This window comes from Boleophthalmus pectinirostris, unplaced genomic scaffold (assembly GCF_026225935.1).
Source record: "Boleophthalmus pectinirostris isolate CB_2022bp ecotype Guang Dong unplaced genomic scaffold, ASM2622593v1 HiC_scaffold_14, whole genome shotgun sequence".
Lineage (NCBI taxonomy): Eukaryota > Metazoa > Chordata > Actinopteri > Gobiiformes > Gobiidae > Boleophthalmus > Boleophthalmus pectinirostris.
In genome coordinates this window covers 18,165,297-18,187,042 of record NW_026571047.1, presented here as the reverse complement: position 1 = coordinate 18,187,042, position 21,746 = coordinate 18,165,297, and the positions used below count along the sequence as shown (strand labels likewise).

At 39.0% G+C, this 21,746-nt stretch overlaps 4 protein-coding genes across 14 annotated transcripts in view; 2 read left to right on the top strand and 2 right to left on the bottom strand.

Annotated features, from left to right (window-relative positions):
* Positions 1-29: 29 nt before the first annotated feature.
* nfe2l1b (nfe2 like bZIP transcription factor 1b) lies at positions 30-14,163 on the top strand. 6 transcript variants are annotated; one of them, XR_008631733.1, is made up of 7 exons: positions 30-250; positions 1,212-2,020; positions 2,720-2,938; positions 3,106-3,195; positions 3,289-3,441; positions 3,526-4,973; positions 14,079-14,163. XR_008631733.1 is itself a non-coding variant. In XM_020918114.2 (6 exons), the coding sequence occupies exons 2-6, from the start codon at positions 1,466-1,468 to the stop codon at positions 4,885-4,887; spliced, it is 2,379 nt and encodes a 792-aa protein (XP_020773773.1). In that variant the 5' UTR covers positions 30-244; positions 1,212-1,465; the 3' UTR covers positions 4,888-6,636. The 6 variants fall into 6 exon arrangements, 5 of the variants coding, with proteins under 5 accessions (XP_020773773.1, XP_020773774.1, XP_020773775.1 ...); XM_020918114.2 differs by lacking the exon at positions 14,079-14,163 and having other exon boundaries at positions 30-244; positions 3,526-6,636; XM_020918115.2 differs by lacking the exon at positions 14,079-14,163 and having other exon boundaries at positions 2,753-2,938; positions 3,526-6,636.
* On the top strand, positions 4,918-20,845 carry snx11 (sorting nexin 11). 3 transcript variants are annotated; one of them, XM_055150143.1, is made up of 7 exons: positions 4,918-14,163; positions 16,178-16,229; positions 16,423-16,509; positions 17,043-17,143; positions 17,251-17,346; positions 17,858-18,082; positions 18,774-20,845. In XM_055150143.1, exons 1-7 carry the CDS (start codon positions 14,096-14,098, stop codon positions 20,101-20,103), a joined length of 1,959 nt encoding a protein of 652 aa, XP_055006118.1. In that variant the 5' UTR covers positions 4,918-14,095; the 3' UTR covers positions 20,104-20,845. The 3 variants fall into 3 exon arrangements, with proteins under 3 accessions (XP_055006118.1, XP_055006119.1, XP_020773768.2); XM_055150144.1 differs by lacking the exon at positions 4,918-14,163 and adding an exon at positions 14,212-14,285; XM_020918109.2 differs by lacking the exon at positions 4,918-14,163 and adding an exon at positions 15,306-15,425.
* cbx1b (chromobox homolog 1b (HP1 beta homolog Drosophila)) lies at positions 9,552-15,811 on the bottom strand. 3 transcript variants are annotated; one of them, XM_055150147.1, is made up of 6 exons: positions 15,760-15,811; positions 12,789-12,861; positions 12,387-12,558; positions 11,836-11,983; positions 11,475-11,569; positions 9,552-10,244 (listed from the first exon to the last, which is right to left on the bottom strand). In XM_055150147.1, the coding sequence occupies exons 2-6, from the start codon at positions 12,841-12,843 to the stop codon at positions 10,103-10,105; spliced, it is 612 nt and encodes a 203-aa protein (XP_055006122.1). In that variant the 5' UTR covers positions 12,844-12,861; positions 15,760-15,811; the 3' UTR covers positions 9,552-10,102. The 3 variants fall into 3 exon arrangements, with proteins under 3 accessions (XP_055006122.1, XP_020773776.1, XP_055006121.1); XM_020918117.2 differs by lacking the exon at positions 15,760-15,811 and adding an exon at positions 13,917-14,057; XM_055150146.1 differs by lacking the exon at positions 15,760-15,811 and having other exon boundaries at positions 12,789-13,122.
* skap1 (src kinase associated phosphoprotein 1) overlaps positions 15,961-21,746 on the bottom strand; it is a 34,335-nt gene continuing 28,549 nt past the window's right edge. For both annotated transcript variants that reach the window (XM_020918112.2, XM_055150145.1), the window contains one exon: positions 15,961-17,363. Coding sequence is in view for 1 of the 2 variants with exons in the window: in XM_055150145.1 (XP_055006120.1) it covers positions 17,358-17,363 (6 nt within the window). In the remaining variant the exon portion in view is untranslated. The remainder of the gene's footprint in view (positions 17,364-21,746) is intronic.

Below are 21,746 nucleotides of genomic sequence, written 5' to 3'. Positions count from 1 at the left end.
CTTAGCACTAGAATGTTCTACGCATGCTCTGTGTGGAAGCGTGTTTTGATGTCAAGCGGCGCTGCTATGCTAGCAGCCGGGCCAGCTAGCAATTCTGCAAGTCATGGTGGGCCATTGAATGAAGCTGAGGTTTAAGGTGATTTTTCTTCGGGAATTGTGTGATGCTGAGCAGTGTGGTGCGTTACAGTAGCTCTTGGGTGATGTAAAAGGCTGCCATGAAGACACTGCTGCAAATTCTTGATGCGTACGTGTAAGTATAAATAAAACTTATCTGTCAACGTGAGTGCGTGAGCCGTTGCCCTCTTTCGATTTATAAGATAACCACTGCTATGACAATAGTTTTGCATTTTTTGCAGCCTTGACATATAATTCATGTTGTGGTTTGTGTAATTTTAATGATCTGGGGCAGTGTCAGACTCGTAATTAGCTGTGGATAGCTTTCAGAGCTAGTTTACTGTAGTACAGTAGTGTGAAGTAGTTTAGCATGACGGCCAGGCCCCGCCCATTTCGAGTTTTGATTGGCCTACAGACACTCGGGTTATGTGTCGTCACATTAAATGCTGCTTGTGATTGGATCTCACCCCTGCCTCTCATTTTTGCTCCACTTGTTGCTAGGGAGATTGCTTGATGTTAGCAACAACGGGAAGTAGAAAGCCAAAAAGAAAATATAAGTGGTGATGCATATGCCACGATAAACAACCAGGGATCCGTGTACTGGCTATGCCAACCGCGCCTAATGCAGAGAGCGCAGTAGTGCTTTTATAACGGTGTAACAGCATAGCAATAGCAGATACATGCTTGTGGCTACAAGCTAACATCGTACGGACGATGATAGGCGCAGCTGTGAAGAGGGAGGGACCGTGCTGTCACCAAACGCCGCTGTCAGAGAGATGCTAGGCTGCGAGCTTTCCAGACTCCCTCTTTCACCTTCACCAGCTCCCATACGAAGTAGTTGTCCTGTCAAGGGTGGGGTGATGCCTGAGCTTTGTTTTAATCTGTAGCCTGCTGAACTCCCAGCATTGTACTGTGAGTAGTGAACCGTTCACTTCTTTCAAGGATGGACTGGTGGGAGATCCAGCAAGTGTATCTTTATAATATGGGCGTAATGTAGAGGCAAGTAGGTTTGTTCATCGAGGTTTCAAAGCTTTGTTCCTATGTCCAGTTCTCTTTCAATATTCAGTTTAGAATAATGATGTTTTTACTTTTGTCAGGTGTTGGACCAGGAACACTTTATGAAGAACTAAGTTTTCTCACGAAGAGGACATTTAAATTTGGACCATCTGTTCATATGACATTTTAAAAATTCCCCTGCTGATTTGATTGCTTGTTCCCCTGACATCCTAAAGTATTTTTACATTCATGTGTCCACCTTATCCCCCTAGTATTGCAAAAGTAGTGATCCAAAGTAACTGGCCCCATTTTTATTTTAGTTTTTTACTTTCACTTTTTGTTCCTTTGTAAAGAAATGCTTTACCTGAAAAAGTACTTCACAGAGGGCCTGATTCAGTTCACCATCCTTCTGAGTCTTATTGGGGTGCGTGTGGACGTAGACACCTATTTAAACAATCAGCTGCCCCCACTGAGAGAGATCATCCTGGGCCCTAGCTCAGCCTACACCCAAACCCAGTTCCACAACCTTCGCAACACACTGGACGGCTATGGCATCCATCCAAAAAGTGTGGACCTGGATCACTTTTTTACCACACGCCGACTTCTAAACCAGGTGCGGCAGCTGGATCGCCTCTCTGTGCCCACGCCTGAGCTCAACACCTGGTTGGTTCACCGCGACTCGGAGACCGTGGTGTCCGCCGCCAGCCACTCCAGCCCCACAATCACCCTGGACAATGGGGCCGGCCTAGACAGCGCCAACAGCCCTGACGCGACCCCGGCCATGAGGGGAGGAAGTGGAGCACCTGAATCCACCTACAACCTGAATGCAGCGGAGAGCACCCTGGGAGCCGTGGCCTCGGAGGAGACCCAGGAGCAGGGCAGGAATGGTGGCGATGACCTCACCAAAGAGGTATAGTTAACATGCAGATTTTAACACAAGATATTTGTCTTGGATCATGAGATAATACACATCCACAACAGTATTATTTTGCTAATTACAATTTAATGACAGCTTTTTTTTTACTTTTCACATCAAGAAGACTGAAAACAACCATAGAATTTAAAAATGTTAGTAAGAGTGAGAGACATTTACTGCTTTAAATGTGACCTATTTATTTGCACATTCTGTAGGGTTTTTCCATAATAAAAGGATTTAATTAAAAAGTCTTATTTAAGCTTAGGTCATATGACTTTCTGTAAGCCCTGAGTTGCAACAGAATAAGTGTTAAAAATCTTGTTATTTTTTCTCAAAACCTACATTTAGATTCAGGGCTTATCAAAGGCCTTTTATTATTTATGCTGAGAGTCATTTAGTTTTTAGAGCGTTTCAACAAATGGATTTGGTTTTGTTTGATCATGTGACGACCACCATGCCTAAATGTGTATGTTCTGGTTTCATCATGTGTCTGCCTTTCATAAACATCTATTTAATAATTAAGTAACAAGAAAACATGTGCATTTGGAAGTTTGTATAAATCAGTGTATAAATTAATTACAATGTGGATTCTCAAATATAAAAATAAAACACATTTGAATAAATTATGTATTGCTGTATTGTTTAGGTGGAAAAGTACCACCATCGTTTATGAACCTGTTTTATTTTATTTAGGACATTGATTTGATAGACATCCTTTGGCGACAGGACATTGACCTTGGTGCTGGACGAGAAGTGTTCAACTATAGTAACCGTCAGAAGGAAACAGAGGAGGAGAAGCCCCGCCCACAGGAGACCAAGAACGGGACAGAGCAGGAGCGCTGGAGGAACGGAGTGAACTCACAGGGAGCGCCACCCGTGGATGGCGAGACAGGAGAAAGCATCCCAGAGCAGGTTAGAGATACAAAGGTCTTAAACAGTGTGATATGGGTGGGGTGGGTTAAATACACAATACACACAGGGAGTGTATATTATCACACACGACCACTAGTCTTTGGCATTCTGGAATTGCAGTTGCTTTGTTTTAGATAATATCATTGATATTGTGTCTGTTTTGTTAGCTCCCAGCTCTTGGTTCTCAGACTTCACTTTCTCTTCAGGAGTGTCTGAGGCTGCTGGAGGCCACTTTTCCATTTGGACAAGAATCAGAGGTAAACATAACTATCTGTTATATAGAATATGATGCATATTACCACTGAAAGGCTTCATTGTCTTGTGTTTAACCTGTTTGTTTTGTCCATCAGTTTCCAGCACCGGTTGTTGCAACAGAAACCGCAGTTTCCAATGAAGATGTTCCTTCCACCTCTCAGGGGCTGCTCACACAACTGTCCCAGGCAGAGCCACAGCTAGACTTGGAACAGCAGTGGCAGGACATTATGGCCATTATGGAGCTTCAGGTATGAGCATATTTTATTTATTTACTACAATTTTACCAAATCATATCTGTTTATGAGAATAACATCCAACATTCTGTTTCACAGACAATGGACGCTAACACATTGGTCCAGAACACCTCCTCTGTGAGTGTTTCCAATGGCACACCTGAGTCAAATACCAGTAACTTTGCGCATGCTGCTCGCTCTACACCGATCAACCAAGATGTCAGCCTTCACCAGGCCACGCTCCCGAGCTGCAGCCAGGACTTTCCCCAAATGTTCACCCCACAGTTTGACTCTGGCATCACACCTCGCCCCCCCATGCTCAGACTGGCCTCTGGCAACAGCTCCAACATCAACTCCACATTTGGAGCCACTAACCTGACAGGTGTGTTTCTGCCACACATGAACAGCTCCAGTAACATCACGACCACGCCTCTCCTCCCGGACCCCTTCAGCGCCTTGCTGGAGGAGTCCATGCTGGACGAGATCAGCCTGTTGGACCTGGCCATGGAGGAGGGCTTCAGCCAGGCACAGGCCTCTCAGCTGGAGGACGAGCTGGACTCAGACTCTGGTCTGTCTCTGGACTCTGGTCACAGTCCGGCCTCTCCCAGCAGCTCCGAGACCTCCTGCTCCTCCGCCGCCTCGTCCTCCTCCACCTCCGCCACCTTCTCAGAAGAGGGTGCTGTGGGCTACAGCACTGACTCTGAGGTGGCTGCGGCCGAGACAGAGGACGGGGCCACAGGGGGGTACCAGCCGGGCTTTAGTAAACTCTGTCGCATGAGCTACCAGGACCCGTCCCAGTTCCACAACCTGCCACAACTCGACAACATCAGCCATAACCACACGTACAACCTGCCGCTGTCCTCTGCCTTCTCCGACCGCTCAGAGCTCCCCCTTTCCAATGCCAAGAAATCTATTAGAGACAAACAGAGCTCCAAGCTGCAGCCACACCAGGACCTACTGGACAAGCACGCGAGCCGCGATGAACGGCGAGCTCGGGCAATGAAAATCCCCTTCTCCAATGAAAAGATCATAAACCTTCCCGTTGAGGAGTTCAATGAGCTTTTAGCCAAGCATCACCTGAGTGAAGCTCAGCTGGCCCTCATCCGGGACATCAGGAGGCGTGGTAAGAACAAGATGGCGGCACAGAACTGCCGCAAGCGCAAACTGGACACCATCATAAACCTGGAGCAGAACGTGCAGGAGCTGAGGCGTGACAAAGCCCGTCTGCTTAAGGAGAAGATGGAATTCATCCGCTCCATTCGTCAGATGAAGCAGAAAATGCACGGCCTGTACCAGGAGGTCTTCACTCAGCTCCGGGACGAGGAGGGCCGGCCGTACCCGCCCAATGAGTACTCGCTCCAGTACGGCAGCGATGGCAGTGTGCTCATCATGCCCCGCAGCATGGCCAATGCCGAGCAGAACCGAAAACCAGAGAAAAAACAAAAAGACAAAAAGAAATGAGGGACTTACCTGCTGTTTATTTATCTCAAGTCATTGAGAATTTCTGCAGATGCAAGAGTTGTCCTATTTCCTTTGAGAAGATCCTGGTGAGTAGAAAATGGCAATGTTGACTGCTCTTCCTGCATTAGTTTTTCCCTTTTTCAGTCTTTCCTGCATTTATTTCTTGGAAACAACTTAAAGCAGAAGTGGCTCCATGTTTAAGTAAGGATACGTGTTCTTTTGAAAAAGGAAAAACAATAAGCGAGGGATGTCAAAGGACGTAAAATGAGCTATAAGTAAAATTTTAGCTTCTCTTGATCTGTTTGCACCGAATCACTAATGAAGAATATTTATTGTGATTTCAACAAAAATGGGAGAACGCTCACAATGAAGGTTGGATTACTATGCACTGGATGAAAAGATTTACAGGACTTTGTGATGGCAATGAAGACAAGTCCCCCAGATTCAGGCATTTGTGGTTTAGATACCAAAGGCAAAGGAAGTCCATGGTATAGGATGCTATTTATTTGCTAACTGAAAAATCGTCAAACATCTCACTCAAGAAATGGAAATTGATTGGTGGGACATAGAGAGGGTCTGAAGTTGTACATGGGCTGGCCACAGTTTTGAAGGTCTAATCTGTTTTGGTTTCAGTTCACGTGGGGCAGTTGGATGCTTTTTGGGATGCTTTAGAGAGGAGGCAATTGTATCAACTTCCTATTTACACATAGCACTGTAATTCGTCCCTAAAAGGCTTGGCTGTATGCATTTTGCTGTTTGTCGCTACTTTTTTGCTGCTGTTTTAAACACACAGAGCTGCGGTTAGGATAGCTCTTATTAAATGTCCATAATCTGTAGTATTAAGCAAGGTTTTAGATATAGACACATCTGCTTTATGCAACCTACACCTGTTTTTGTTTTGGTTTAAAAGAACTGAGCCGTCATCACATGAGGTATTTAAGTGACTGGCTCCAATGTACTGTTAAAGGATTTGCCATATTTCATCACCATTTTAATTTTTGGTCTGGTCCTGCCCTGTTTTAAGCATTACAGGCTCAGCTGGGAAATAGATAATAACTTATTTGCCATTGTAACCCAGCTGAAAGCCACTTGAGGTAATTTAACATTTTTAACTGCTGTAAAGCCGGACGTTGGCTTAAAATATTATGCTTCTTTATGTTGTTGGTGTGTTTTGGCGAAGTGAGCCAATGAGAAGATGTTTTGAATGCGTGGATTGAAAAGTTAGCAGAATGTGTTTGCGTGGCCACTTTGGTTTTGAATGCCTTGATTTCACTATTTCATCAAACTTTAAAAAGGTTTTGGGAAATTTGTTCTCAAAAGTAGAAGTGCTATTACTTGTCCCGAGTGAAGTTTGTCTATTGGTATGTGTATCTCATCATCACCCTTTAAAAATAGGTCAGTCAATGCAGCTGAAATAGCAGTTAGACTACAATATTTACAAAAGGCTGAAAAGACTCTGCAGCATTAAGATGTCTTTGTTTTGAAAGAGGATTCGCCTTCATCATATGTGATATTCTGGCATGAAAACTCTGGTTAACATCACTTCTGTGTAACACTACTATCAGTACTGCTACTACTTGGTGCACTTTTGTCTCGTCTCATGTAAATATTTACATGTTTGTCTTCATTTATGTAGTTCGTCATTAAAGTCTCAACCTTCTGCTTTCTGTTTGGATGTAGTTCCCTGTTTTGAGATTTGCTGGCAATCAGAAATTGTTTTTATTGATTAATAAAGTGTTTTTATTTTCACCCGTGACTCCTGTTCTCTAGTGGTGACTTCTGATTGGAGTAGAGTGGTCATCCGATGCTGGAGTTAATATTAGATGCACAGTATTACTAGGCCTGTCACAATAAATACAACTTATTTTTCAATACATGATAGATGGAACAACAATTTTTGTGGGTCAATATTTATTGTAGGGACTGTCTTTGTACTATTGGGGAAATTTTGGTTATTTTTCAGTACCACAATCAGTGTTGGGGAGTAACGGATTACATGTACCGCCGTTACGTAATCAGAGTACAAATTATAAGTAACTGTATTCCGTTACAGTTACTGTTTCAATGAGTGGTAATTGGATTACAGTTACTTTGCTGAAATAAGTGGATTACAAGGCGGTATTTTCCTGTTTTCACATTTTGTGCTACATCCCATTTATTTATTTTTTATTTCGGTAATTCCACTCATTGTTGGAAACCCAAACAAAACGCGACAGTAAGAGCGATGTAAACGTCATGTTAAAGTTGGCGGTGTCAGTCACACAGTGGAAGCAGCAGTGCATTGGTAAAAACGCATTTGTGTCTTGGAAATTCTTCTCCCGATGTGAGATATATATATATAAAAAAAAACAAATATAAAATCGCCTACAATTTAAATGTGAAACAGGAGCTACTGGCACTGGTGAAAACAACCTGCATAGACTCATAATATCTGCACTACTGTCCTATAGTGACCTGCGACATGAGGGGACGTGCACACAAACACACACAAACACACACCATCATCGTCATCGACCTAAGAACCCGCGGACCACGTCTCCTTCCGTAGTTACAGCGCGGACACCGACGTCTCGTGCGCCGCGTGTGGACCGTGTTTTCTCGCGTAAACCGCGCTTCCTCCTGTGCACCTCTAAACCAGAACTAACACCAGGACTAAACCAGGACTAAAGCAGGACTGAACCAGGTTTAAACTAGGACTAAACCACGACTAAACCAGAATTAAAGACATGGTCTAAACCAGGTCTAAAATCAGGAGTAAACCAGGTCTAAAAATCAGGACTAAACCAGGACTAAATCAGGTCTAAACAACATGACACCTAACAGTAGGTTGACATAATTTAAGGTGTTGTCATATAAAAAATTATTTCTCTATCAATAATATTTTTTAATCTGGTGAAGGAAAGGCTTATCTTGTTACTGTCTTTTAACAGACAAAAACCTCTTATATTAAGATATCATGGTCTTTGTTTCTCTACAGCAAACAGTTGCTTATTCATTGAGACTTGGGCTCAGACAATTTGAAGACAACAAACAAGAATTTTCAGGATGTGGTTGCTACTTTCATGTCGTTTAAAAAACATGACAATATCAAGTAATCCAAAGTAATCAGATTACGTAGTAATTTAATGGATTACGTTACAAACTACATTTTGGGGGTCTGTAATCTGTAATCTGTAGGGGATTACATTTTAAAAGTAACCTTCCCAACATTGACCACAATAAGATTTGAGCTTTCCAAGGCTGAATTGTGAACTTCTGACTCATTATAAATACAAACTTAACTGCATAAGTGTTGTATTTTGCTATTTATTTATTTATTGCAGTTTGTGTTGGTTATCAGTATTGTACATTAAGAATACCTTTTGGGGGATAATTCTGCTTTATGGTTTGGTTTCATTTATCGTCAGCAATATATCGCACTACAAAAATGTATTTATTGTGACAGGCCTGTGTATTACTGACACAGGTATTACAACAGTGTCCCTCAGGATTTGCACTCTTATGTTGGCAGTGTCACAGGTGATACTGACTTATTTAACTGATTAAATATTTTGGGATAAAATAAATTGCCTTAATCTTAAAGGTTCTACTCTGAATAGTATAGATACTTTTATATTTTGTTGTATAAAATAAGGAAGGGCCAGCTTGTTTTTAGACTATATGGTGCCACTGTAGTGTTTTTTATCAAAGGAAAAATAACTGATTACAATTAAATTTCGCTACATCCACGATTTTAACTTTATGAATTACATTGTTTCAGCTAATTGATCTCACAGTATAGATTTTTCCACCAGATGCCCTTCCTGACACATTTATAGGTTTAGGAAAGTTCAACAGATCCTCCCTAATACATTTATTAAGGGTTAAGGCAGAGTTCATTGCAGAGTTTAACAGTAACTCAGTGGTACAGAAAAGGTGGGGCACTGTGGATGATATTAAACTTGTTTCTTGTTGCTCAAAGTGTTGTTGCACATTAAGTTATTAGCGTAGACTGTGAAACCAAAATGACAAAGCTAACAGCAGCGGTTATAGAGAGGGATGACAATTTCAGTCAAAGCTGAAGGAGTCGGAAGCGCCCCATGAACGCTTCTTATTTGAACACGGCAGTTAAGCGTGTTAGCCATGTCCATTTATGTAAAGTTTATGGTTATTAGACAGTCCCAGTAAAATAAATAATAACACCTACTGTTTTTAGCCTTTTGGCTGGGAATTTATCATTATTTTTTTTATGACTCAAGATCAGGATTATTGCAACATGGCTACCTAGAAAGTATTGGTGCTAGACTAGTACATACACTAACCAGGGACACATTAGACGTAAATAGTTCGACTATTCTGGTGGAGGGTCCATCGCCTGTTTGTCTTTGTAGAGATGTTATTGCTTTGACTAGAATGTTTCATAGTAGAGATCTCAAGGAAGACTATAAGCCACATTATAGGTCAGATCTGTGGCGAAGCAACCCCATTTACAAAGAGAATTATTGTATTTTTGAGCAATAGAAACACCCGTAATGGATGAATGCTAGATAGATGTGTTAAATGTCATACCATGGAACAAAGCGATAACATCTCCATGGAGACAAGCAGGTGATAGACCCCCCACCAGAAAGTAAAATAAAATTGCATACTTTTGGGATGCATGTCAGCAAACGGCAATGCAACAATTATAACAAAAAGTGGTTTTATTTTCCAAAACAGACAAGCAAGACATGGCTGTTATTGAAAACACTAATGATTACTGAACAAAGAAAGCACAGTTTATAACTATACATCAAACAAGTTATACATATAAGGCAAAGATGGACACAGTTTTGCCTGCAAATCACATGACCAATAAAGTACAGAATAAAAATGGCACATTGATAAAAAATATAAAACAAAAATGAAATGTCACCTTACTAATACAATGTTCGGGCACGATGATAAGCACTGCCCAAAGGGAACAAGATACTGCAGAGGACTGGGAAACTCAAAACTTAACACTGCATCTTTACTTTTTTGGCCTGTGTCAAGCAAATCTGAAGAATATACAGGTTTAGATTAACTCCAAGTAAAAGCAGAATCAAATGAAGTCATACTACATCAAAAGACAAATGCGTCTTGCTTGCCACAGTCTGCCCATCCCTGTCCAACCCCCCCCTCTCAGAAAGTACAACGAAGTTCAAAACTACTCTTTTTTTTTTTTTTTTTTCACCCCTGCCCCTGTTGCCCTGGGTTAGTTTTTATCATCCTTTTTCTCATCTTCGGTGGGGTACGAATGCCAGGTAAGCCGCTCCTCATAGAAAGAAATGACGATCTGTGGACATTTTACATTTGCTTCTTTTGCTGGGACCAGGTCAGCTTCATCTGAGTTTTTCCTAAGTAAGACAGATACAAAAAATAAAAGAATTAAGATTTTAGTGATTCAAAATGTTAAGTAATGTTAGCAACTCAGGCAAGGCAACTTCTTTTTATCACTGGCAAATATATTATAGGTTTGTGTTGTCATGATACTAAAATTATAAGTATATTTTTCTGATACTAATAGATTGGCTCAATACTCAATACTGATTTTGACACAACAAAGATCATTTTTAAAAGTTAGTATCTGCCCTCTCTACTACTTAACTACAGGCTAAATGGATGAGAGGATCATTTATGCTCATTTTTGATCTAATGTTATAATGTTATTTCCTCTTCAAAAACACAACTGGAGTTTTGTTTTGTTTCATTCACAAATGTTTAACACACAAACACACATATTTAAGATGACTTGTTATCTCAGAAAAAACAGAAAACACTCAAAATGCTCTGTTCCACCTCGTGTTGTCATGTGGTAATACATAAAGTACTCCACTGGGCTTTTTATCTCCATACATCTTTGCTAGAATCGTGGATTATTTCAGCTCTGCAATTGCCATTCTGTACTGAACAACATGTAAAAGGGAGCGGTTAACTTGAAAACTACCACTTCATGACATCACAAGGTGGAGCAGAGCATTTTGAGCTCTGGATATGCAGACAGACAAGTAATGAAGGTTTCCTCAAACATGTGTGAATGAAACAAAACACAACTCCAGGTATGTTTTTGATGAGGTAACGACAAACTCACAAGAATCCATTTTACCTAATTTACGACTACTGGGTTTCAGATGACATCACAACATTCAGATGGGGGCAGCTAAAATTTATATTATATATGTATGTGTATGTATATGTATATATGTTGTTATTATATATAATAACAACAGCTTTTTCTTGTAAGACTGAATTTAAGCATCTAGTCACTGAAAGAAATAATCAAGTTCAACATTCTGAATTCTTATGACATATTATGCATATATGTAACTATACGATGGAAACAACAAATAACCAATAAAAATAGTAGAAAGTAGAAAAAAAAATTCTGACTTCATGTAAAGTACTATATATCTATGGGAAAACTGGCTTTTGCCCCCTCTGGCAATATGACATGAAAACCACCTATAGATCATTCAAGGCTCCATGCTAAAAGCTCCAAAAACACATTCTTGAACATGCAGAGTCAAATTACCCACAGTCGCTACTCGCTACACATTTTATTTCACACTTATGGAGGTATATCTCACCATTTCATGAGGAACATAAGCTCTCCCGTTGAATCTGTAGCACCAATTATTCTTTCTGGATCCAGACCTCGAGCAAAACCCCTTAATTTCTCTGTCTAAAGAAAAAAAAATACAATCAAGGACAAGTGATTTTATATGAGCTTCAAAATTACTTCGTTAGGGCCACATTCAAAACATGATGAAGTGCATTTAATTAAAAGACAATGATTTGGGCTTTGCTGTATCAGACAGTGGTTTTCACAATTGCGGCATCATTGTGCTGCATTATTGTGCCTATTTCTTTTGCTGTGTTGTTAAATACCCCAAATATGACCATCCTCAATCAGCTGTTTACAGACAAGGTGTATTATAATATACTTACATCATCTTTTTTCTTCTTTGATTTGCTGTCATCGCCGTCTCCATCTGCCTTCCTCTTCCCCTCTTGTGCGGTCTTTTGAGACTGAAGAAACTCTGCGATTAGGTCTGGGCAGTCCAGGTTATCTTCTGGTTCCCATGTGTTATCCTCACTGTACACAAATGTAGTATGGGCAAAAGTAAATTAATATTACATTAAATTTGTGTATGGTTATTTGCCTTATGGATCTATAGGTTGTGTAAACTATAAAGACCCTCTCTCACGATTTAAAATCATCTATCCTATGATAGCTCTACTGCTGCTCCCTAGCAAAGATGTATTATTGGCTGTTAGTAAACGTTCACCAGCTGATCCAAAAGTATCAGATTCTATCCTGATATTGGCATCTTGTTTGTGTGGCCTTGGGCACTTCATCTGTTTTTCATCCAGTGTCTGTGTACATTTGTGTACAGGTGTATGGTTGAGAGTGTGAATGGGTGAAGGTTCACTTGTTGATGTAAAATTATGTCTGTTGTTATAGAAAACATAGGACTATATTATATTATATGACTCACTTTGAGAATCCCTTCCATTTGAGCAGGTACTCCACTCTCCCTTTAACCACTCTCCGATTCAGGACCTTCTCCACAACATACTCTTCCTCCTCCTCTTCCTCATCTGGTGCTGCTGGCGCCGCAACCTCATCTGGCTTCTTCTCTGTTTTCACAGCTGTAGCCATTTTGCTTTCTAATGGGATAGAAGTCAATCAAGAAGTATTAGCACCTCTTATGACCATTTACAAATGTTCTTTGAATAAAATAGGGCTGCCAACAATCTTCAGCTAAAAACTCTGTTTCAGGGGGTTGTACACATGTATAGCCACTTCTGGGACAAAGTTACAACAGGGAATCACACCTTTCCACAAAGTTACATAAAATATAGAGACATTTATGTTGGAAAATAATAATATTTTAAACCTTCTGTAACAGTGGGAGCATCGTTAGTGGGTTCTGTAGTCGTGCTCATACTCATCAGGCGACCAGCAGCTTCCTGGTCAACGTCAAGAAAGTTGCATGAAGGAAGCAATGTAGTAGAGAGGAGAAAACAGCATTGGATAATGGGGTTTATAAAGACATGGGGAACAGCACAGGACAAGGCAGATCCACAGTTCATTTAACTAGCATTTCTATTTTATAGGTGGCTACTGGGGGTTTAAATCATCAGTCAAACTTAAGGGGCTGGGAAAATTTCTACTACTCTACTGTACTACTATATTGTCCAAACATGCAATGTAATGTTCTAACTAGTCCCAAATCGTATTTATTTTTGTACAGTACCATTTTACAAATGTATAGGATACTTGGATTTACTTATCAGGCTATGTTTAAATATTGTAATCTAGCCCCATGCATTTTTAACCATGCAACTAATTTATAGAAGTATTACATTGTGAACTCCATATGAACACTGTTGACTCCACTTTGCCTAGTTGCCCATGTGCTGCACAGAGTAATGTGGGCGTGGGTTGTGGATTAGCCTTTGCTTGTAACGGGGCAAACTATCATGATTGATCAGGTAAAATAAAATCATGCACAACGGTTTAGTACACATACGTAAACAGAAAAATGGTCAGTATCGCGGGAACGCTACGGACCATCTTCAAGATACAGCGGTTTGCAACACCTGGCGAGCTTTAGATCAGGGCTTTTTATTTTTGGTACAATTTAATAATAGATAAAAAGCAAAACAATGAAATATAAATGATATGTCCATTGTAGCTACTGTCGCCAACCAAGGGAAAAATGTATCAACAACAATGCCTCAAAGCGACAGACCCTCATTGAGTGAATGGCCAGTGTTAGCTGGCATCTCCTCCATGTTGCTCCAGCCCATGCAACCAACGCTACACGCTAAGCGTTTTTTGAATCAAATGTACAAATGTGTGATTCAACGAAAGGTTAATTAAATTAAAAGATTTTTAAATAACACAGTGTAATAGCATCGTTTAATCCAATCATGCATGTTAAAAGCTAGCAAGTGGCAACTGCACGATCAAATGATCTTTGAAACAACACGTTTGGAGGGAGCAGGTAAATCAAACTCACCGGGTTAAAAATTAAACGTTTTTTATGCACCCGATCCGAAATAAGAGTTTAAAGGCAGTGTTGATTTTACGACGCGGTTTGTAAGGATGTGATTTCTACAGACAAAGCCAATTGTAATACAAAATGTATCGTTTCTTTTCCTTCGTCTGCTGCTGGGGGAAGAAAAGTGTACAGTCTCGATGGCCGCTCAGAATTACAGATTCGTAAAGGACATGGATAGAAGAACACACGGAGGCAAGACGGAGAGGTGAGTGGGTATGTGATTTATAGATCTACAAAGGCATCACGAGAACAAAACCCGGACTGGAGCATGGAAGTGGCTCAAAATGTTTACGTCCATGATTCATCAATCATCATCATCACTGTCAGGTAACACAGACACCTTTCAGTCTGAAGTATATCCTAATAATTTTAGTATTACTAATTGGTTAAAAAGCAATAGTCAATTAATACAGAGCATTGGATGAATACATGAAAATGAATGATGCTCTGTCTGTGTGTCTGCAAGCTGAATATGTTCATGGAAATACAGAGTTTCTCATACAATAAACAATATAAGGCTCACAGTGATGTCTCTAAGCGTGTATTCCACACAATAACATATCATGGAAAATAGTCTACTAGTACATGGACAGTCTTTTTATAGTGCAGTAAAAAGTGTATTAGCCTATATAGAACTGTAAGGGTTAATCAGCAAATTGTGTCTAGTTGACCATAAAAAATAATCGCTATATTGGTTCTAAAGACAGAGCCATTATTAAGTCAAAACATCTGATTTAATGCAAAATATATTTTATTTGTAAATGTTCTCTATTATGGACTGAAGATGGAAATCTGAAATATTTACATTTTAAATGTTGTTCCTTTACAAATAAATAAATAACAAATAAGAAATTTTAAATCCTTCATTCACCATATTTCAACCTTTATATAGTTGATAATGTCTTTGAAAAAATCGGTGTACAAAATGTACAGAATATTAACAAAAATATATACCCTATCTCCAAATAAATAAAAAATCTAAATATTTATATGCCTATATTCACTCCCCAAGTTCAGCTCAGATACAAATCCCTTAACAAATCCCTAAACAAATGATATCTGAATGAAAAAATATCCAAATTGAGTCCTTCTTACTTTTTTCCTTAAATGAGAGATAGATCAAACATAAGATATAGTTAAATACAAAAATCCAAATTGAATGACACTTTGGATACACTCCACTGTCTAGCTGAAAGTATCAGTTGCCATGGTGATTCCATACCACATTTTGCATTTCACCCGTCACCGGAAGTGCAGCGGCGTCACGTGGTGTCTTTGCCTATGACGTCGTAGATGCGTTTGCGAAATGGGGATGGTAGCAGCTGAGATAAACAACGGTGTGGCCTTTGGTTCTTTTTTTACCTCTACAATTGTAACATCAGAAAGAAAAGCGACAGCTACAACAGAGCTCTGTATGGCGCAGCGTTAGCAAAAAAAAAAAAAAAAAACTACGTGCGGACTCTAAAAGTAAGTTATGCTAAAGTGGGATGGGCCGGTGTTAGCTGCTCTGGTGCTGCTATCTGAGGAGCGCAGACAAAACTAGTACAAATACTGAGAACAATAACGTTTATGTAAATGTGTGCTTCATTTTACTTTCACGTTAATTGTATTTAGGTCAGGAGGAATTATTGGTAAAATCAGTATTATCCTGTTTTGTGTTCTGTATAGTTTTGTTATCGTGTAATACTTTGTTACAAAGGAAATGGATACCAGATATACTTGATTAGGAAAACCTTTACGGTCAAAACACTTCAACAATCAATTATTTAATGTTCATTATATTTTGATGGGTGTCACTTACAGTTTTCACCCAGTGTCCAGAGGGAGACCATGCACTGTCCACTCAATTTGACCCATTACTCATAGTGTAAGAGTTATATAGGGCTTTTCTCTGGAGTATGTAAAAACGCACCCACGCAAGTCTTGTGACCATACTGTACAAATTGACTTTACTCCAGAGATAATGAATGAAGGTTAAAAAGACAAAACGTGTACATTTCACTACACAAAGAGACAAAGTTTATTAAAAATTTTACATCTTCATTTACAAGGACCACACAGTGGAAAATCATTGAACCAGAGCCCCAGGCATATTTATAAACAATATTGTCTTTTCTTCTCTTTTTTTCTGAAAGGGAAACTCATTCATGATTTCCTTTGCAGTTTGTCCCTTGTTCTCATGAGGAACTGTGACTAATGCATTTCTCCTTTGACTCCAGATGTCTGTGCAGCCTGACAGCCAACAGTATGATCAGTAATCAAGAAGAGGATGTAAGTCAATAATATTGCTTTTTTAAGGGCTAGTGCCAGATCAACAGTATTTCATTGTGTAAAAATAGTACATTTTAGCATGAGGAAGTTGGCTAATTGAAAAAGTGTTCCTTTATTGTAATCTATTCTATCATCAGATGAAAAAAAACATTCATCTCTTACCAAATCTATATATATAAATTTTCTCATGTAGGAGTTTGTTGCAGTGCGGGTTCAAGATCCCCGCATTCAAAATGAAGGCTCATGGAACTCATATGTGGATTACAAAATCTTTCTGCATGTAAGTTCAAATATGCTCTCCTATGCACTTTTTTTGTTTGTTTTTTGCGAAACTTTCTTGGTCATCAGTGTTCTAGGACCAGTATGCATGACAAACATTGAATGCATAACTAAACCTAATTAAATATACTAAGGACAAAGCATGCTAGATTCTTTACATTTTCTTGTGCCAAGAATAGACATTGCCCAAGACAATGTTTGCTTCAGCACTGTGTCAGCACCAGGCCTCAGGCTGTCTCAACAATGCCACAAGTCCCTATTTCATTTGAGAATTGAATGATGTTTTTATGGTTTAATTGTATTTGTTCATCTTGTTTTATGAGAAAAAAAACTTACAAATATAGCGACAAATGCCATTAACAGTTGTCAAAAGGAGGCTTGTGCTGAGATCAGTGAAGAGTGTCGGAACAAATCTGTCATGTGATCATGTGCTTCCCCTGCCACCATTTGACTCAATTACATCTATTTAACGACTACACTATAAAATGCAATTCAATCAAACTCTTTTATAAATATAATTGTGTTAATTTGCAGACAAACAGTAAGGCGTTCACAGCTAAGACCTCATGTGTGCGACGGCGCTACAGTGAGTTTGTTTGGCTCAAGAAGAAGCTGCAGAAAAATGCTGGTTTAGTGTAAGTGCATTTGAAGTTGTCGTCGTGGAAATCCTATTTGTAAATTAGATGTATTGTACATTTAAAAAGGTAAATCTGATTTTCTTCTCTTATTTGCTTGACTCCAGACCAGTCCCAGATCTTCCTGGCAAGTCCTTGTTCTCCTTCAGTAATGATGATTTTCTTGAAAGAAGAAGGAAAGGTCTCCAGCGCTTTCTGGACAAGTCAGTTCTTATTAAACCTTTAAAAACAAAATGAACATTACGAAATATATAGACATTGTGTCAGATGACATAGTACAATGAAATGAATAGCAATAACCAAAATATATGGCAATTGTTTAAACCCACACTTTTAACTGGTTCATTCACAAATAGAGATAGGTGATATGAACAAATTAATATCTTGATTTTTTTTCTATCCTGATAACAAAAACATCAGATTGTTGAATGTGGCTATAATGGGTCTGTAAATGCTTAGATAATCAAATTTGTAGAATTAATCTCAACCTGCTAAAATATCACATATCAGATATTTTTTAAAGATTGGACACTACAAGGTTTGATACCTTTATTACTATGAACCATACTTAAATATTTAAATTTTGTTTTTAAATGCTTGCGTAAATGAGCATCAGTGACTCAAAGCTCTTCATATGATTCATCCAGTGCTCGGCCCAGTGTTTCTGCTGTAACAGTGTTATTCATGCTTGTTCTTGTGATTTCTCTGTGGCAGAGTGGTGCACATGACCGTGTGTCTGTCGGACAGTCAGCTGCACCTCTTCCTGCAGACTCAGCTCCCTGTGGGACACATCCAGGACTGTGTCCAAGGCCACACCCCTTACACCGTGACAGATGCCATCCTGACCTACGCCTCCTCCAACCGCGGCTACGCACAGGCCCAAGAGGAGGAGCCTGCCAAGGAGAGGAGCTTAACCGTGTCCTATGAGTCAATGGAAAGGTATAAAGTTATGATTGCATATTTTGCAGATGATATCTCAGAGTTGTCATGTTTATTTGAGATAGGAGGCAGGTTAAATTACTACTAAGAAAATTACTGTTTTCTTTTCGATATAAGGGCTTCAGTCTTTCACTTGGAAATAACAAAGTAAGAAAACATATTTGTCCCAAAAAAAGGGAAATGAGGAGAGGACATTCTCAAATCTGTTGAGGAAAGTTGAGGAACTATATAAACTGCTTATTCTGTGATTTTTTTTTTTTTTTTTAACAAAACACCTATGTCACAAACCCATTATATAATGCAACTAAATCCTGTTACAGGGACATGTTTATTACACCCTTTAATGTTTAAACAGTTTATCTGCCAAAGAAGTTGGGCTGGGATTTAAGTTACATTTAAATTTGAATATTAACTGATGACTGATATGTACATAATGTTAAATCACTGAAGCCATTTTTAACACCATAGTTATAATAGAGTGTTCTGAAATGTTCCACATTTGAAAAGGGCAAAATCACAGTTGAGACTTCAGGGTCACATTAATTAACTCTGACGTGAGTTGAATATTATGGACACAGTATGACTTATTGTTTTAGTTAAACAAAATCTGAATTATAAATGCCACAAAAACTTAAACATTTGATGTGAAATTGTCTAATGTCATTATGTTTTGTGTCTTTTTGCCCTGTAGTCCTGTGCCTCACCAACCATCTCAACTAAACAAGCAGCTGTTACCTGAGTCATCTAAACCAGTGGATCATGTACAACAGGACAACACAACTGAACCCCTGCTCAGTGACTCCACCTCCACCACCTCCATACAAGTCCACCAGACCAATGACCATCTCAAAGCCGTAGTAGAAAACAGTAAACATGTTAGCTTCTTTCTGGGTGACAGAGGAAGTCCAGAAAATCTTTGCTATAAAGAACAAGAAGAACTGCCAGGAACTAATGGTTGTGTAATGGAGGAGTCGGTGGAGCTACATTCACCAACTGGACCTGGATTTGAGGAAACTGAAGAGGCAACAATTGAGGAAAACACAACTGAGCAAAAAGAAGAACACGATAGTTGTATTGTTTCAAATTCAGAGGAGGAAAGTGAAGTGAACTGCAATGGTCTGCTGAATAATCTATGTGAAGTAACCGTAGAAAATGTTGAAGTTAATCAAGCAGATGTTTTGGAAAAGCAAGTTGAATCCAAGAAGGAGGATGCTGAAAATGACCTTAAATTCCAGGATGATATGAAAAATGAATTGGGTGAGACAGTGGTTAAACAGGATTATAGTAATGGAGATGTTTTACTAGCTGTTAATTCAGAGGTAACATCAAGTGGAGAGGAGTCAAATGAGCAAATAATTTCCATAGAACATGAAGAAAATGAAAATATGCACACTGCATTTAAAGTTGAAGTCTGTGCAAATGAATTTATACAACAGATAGATCCCCACATGGACCAAACGAAGGACAAATCAATAGAAATTTCCAATTCCGACATTGTTTATGAAGATAGGCAGTCTCTACAGTCTTCAAATGAGAGTATAGTAAAAGTCAGTGATGAGGAAAGCATTGGGGATGATGCTGAGGTGATGCGGGAGGCAAATGGGGACATACACACCGAGGTTGTCCCACAAGAGATCACTGGTCACTGGTCCGAAACCGGAGCCTCGAGCATTTTTACGCTACACATGAACGGGTGTCCTCTGGAAGCAGAAGAGCGCATTTCCAACGTGGGCAGTATCCAAGAGGAGATAGAGATCGTCAAGGGAACAAATGACCTTAACAACACCAGTGAGTTGACAACGAGCGGTAATCTGGAGTCCAATGAATCAGAATCTGTAGTGGATTTGACAGAAAACAGTGACTTTAGCATCTTGGCGACCAGCTGTGTGCCTGAGTCAGTTGATCTTAAATTGGCGATGGGGGAAAACTTGTGCTCCTCCATGTCTTTGGATGCCTCAGAGGATAGCATCGGGGTCCCATTAGCTGAACCAGTCTTGAATGGGGACAGTGAAATCACATAGGCCTCAGTGAGCTTCACCCGCACTGAGCCAGAACAATGGAGAGTGGGGATGTCCTCTGCCAAAGACACCCTACATCAAGCCTAATATCCTCATTATTTTACATATGTTGATGCTCCTCTCTGGGACGGTCACCTTGTTTTAACCTTTTCCTTGTGAGATCACGTCATGCTCAAACGTTTTATTAGTTTATTTAATTTAGCATTTTATTGATCACAAACCAATCAAGTTTACAAAATGCTTCAGTACTTTTATTAATAATATATTTAACGTTAGTTGGAGCAGTGTCATAATGGTCAAACTTGTTAATGGTTAAAATATGCTTCAAAGTAAAAGACACTAAATGCAATATTTTCTATAATGGGGATTAATTTTAACTGACACAAAATGAATAATAAATAAATCAGTGGAAAACCCACACTACCTGAAAACTAAATATAACTACCAAGTCCATGTGATTTCTGTAACACGTCATATTCTCTGTTGTTTTAAATGTCACTTCTATGCTTGTAGTGAATCACTGATGTGTCACTCTCTCGATCATGTGGCCGTGCTGAGGAAATTTTCACTTCACAATTTCAAATTACAGTTGAAATGTTAGACCAAAGAAATATTAACATCACTTCAAATTACTACTGGTTTTATTTTAAATGTGCTGTGTAAAAGGGACCCATCATTCTACATAACTGGAACAGTCTAATTTTAATTTATTTTATGTGTGATTAATAAAGATATTTTAATTTTAGTCACTGATTGCTCCATTATTGTGATGAGTGTGTTATGTTATTATAATTTAATTTTGAGGATTTTCATGTAGATTTTAATAAACATGATAAACTGAATGGATGCTTTTTACTCTCACTTTTTATTGTTTCTCTTGGATTCGATCTATGAGATAATAACAATTAGGGCAATGTTAATATTTACTGTTTGAAAAATGTTGTGGTTTTCTCTCAAAACCCTATTTATACGGAAATGTTTTCTGTGGTACCTCTTTCATTAATTTTTTCAGAAATTGTGCCATCTAGTGGACTTGGGTAGAAGTATTCACATTACGCCACACATTAAAACCGAGTTTTATTAAATGCCTCAATTTTTCATGGATAAATTAAGTAAAAAAATACTTGTCTTACTTTGCAAAGTTCAATAAACCACATTTAAATGAAGTGTCTGTTATTATATGACTTCACACATTTAATTTAACTCAATAAAGCATTGGTTTTGAATGAATGAGAATAATCAAATCCATGACTGATTTGCATAATACAGTTTACTGTGGTTAAGCCTCATGAATGCTTTATTGGATTTAAATTATAGAAACGCAGTATTTGACTGGACTGATATTTATGTCTAATGCACCACTGGCAGTAGCTCTGTAACTCTGTATCATACATGAAAACATGCATTAATAATTTAGTCCTTCATTTTAAACTTTATCTAACTGTGCATGAGAATAATTTTCTTAAATAGGACAAGTGATGCTGTAATCATGCTTTTGTTGCTCGTATTTATCCTCGCGCATTGCCTATTGCACCATTTAGAAGGTGATATGCAGTACTTCTTGCAGCCAGCAGATGCCATAAACGACAGGTCAACGGTGGAATATACTTCAATGGCAATCTGGATGAGTACCAGGGGGACTGTTT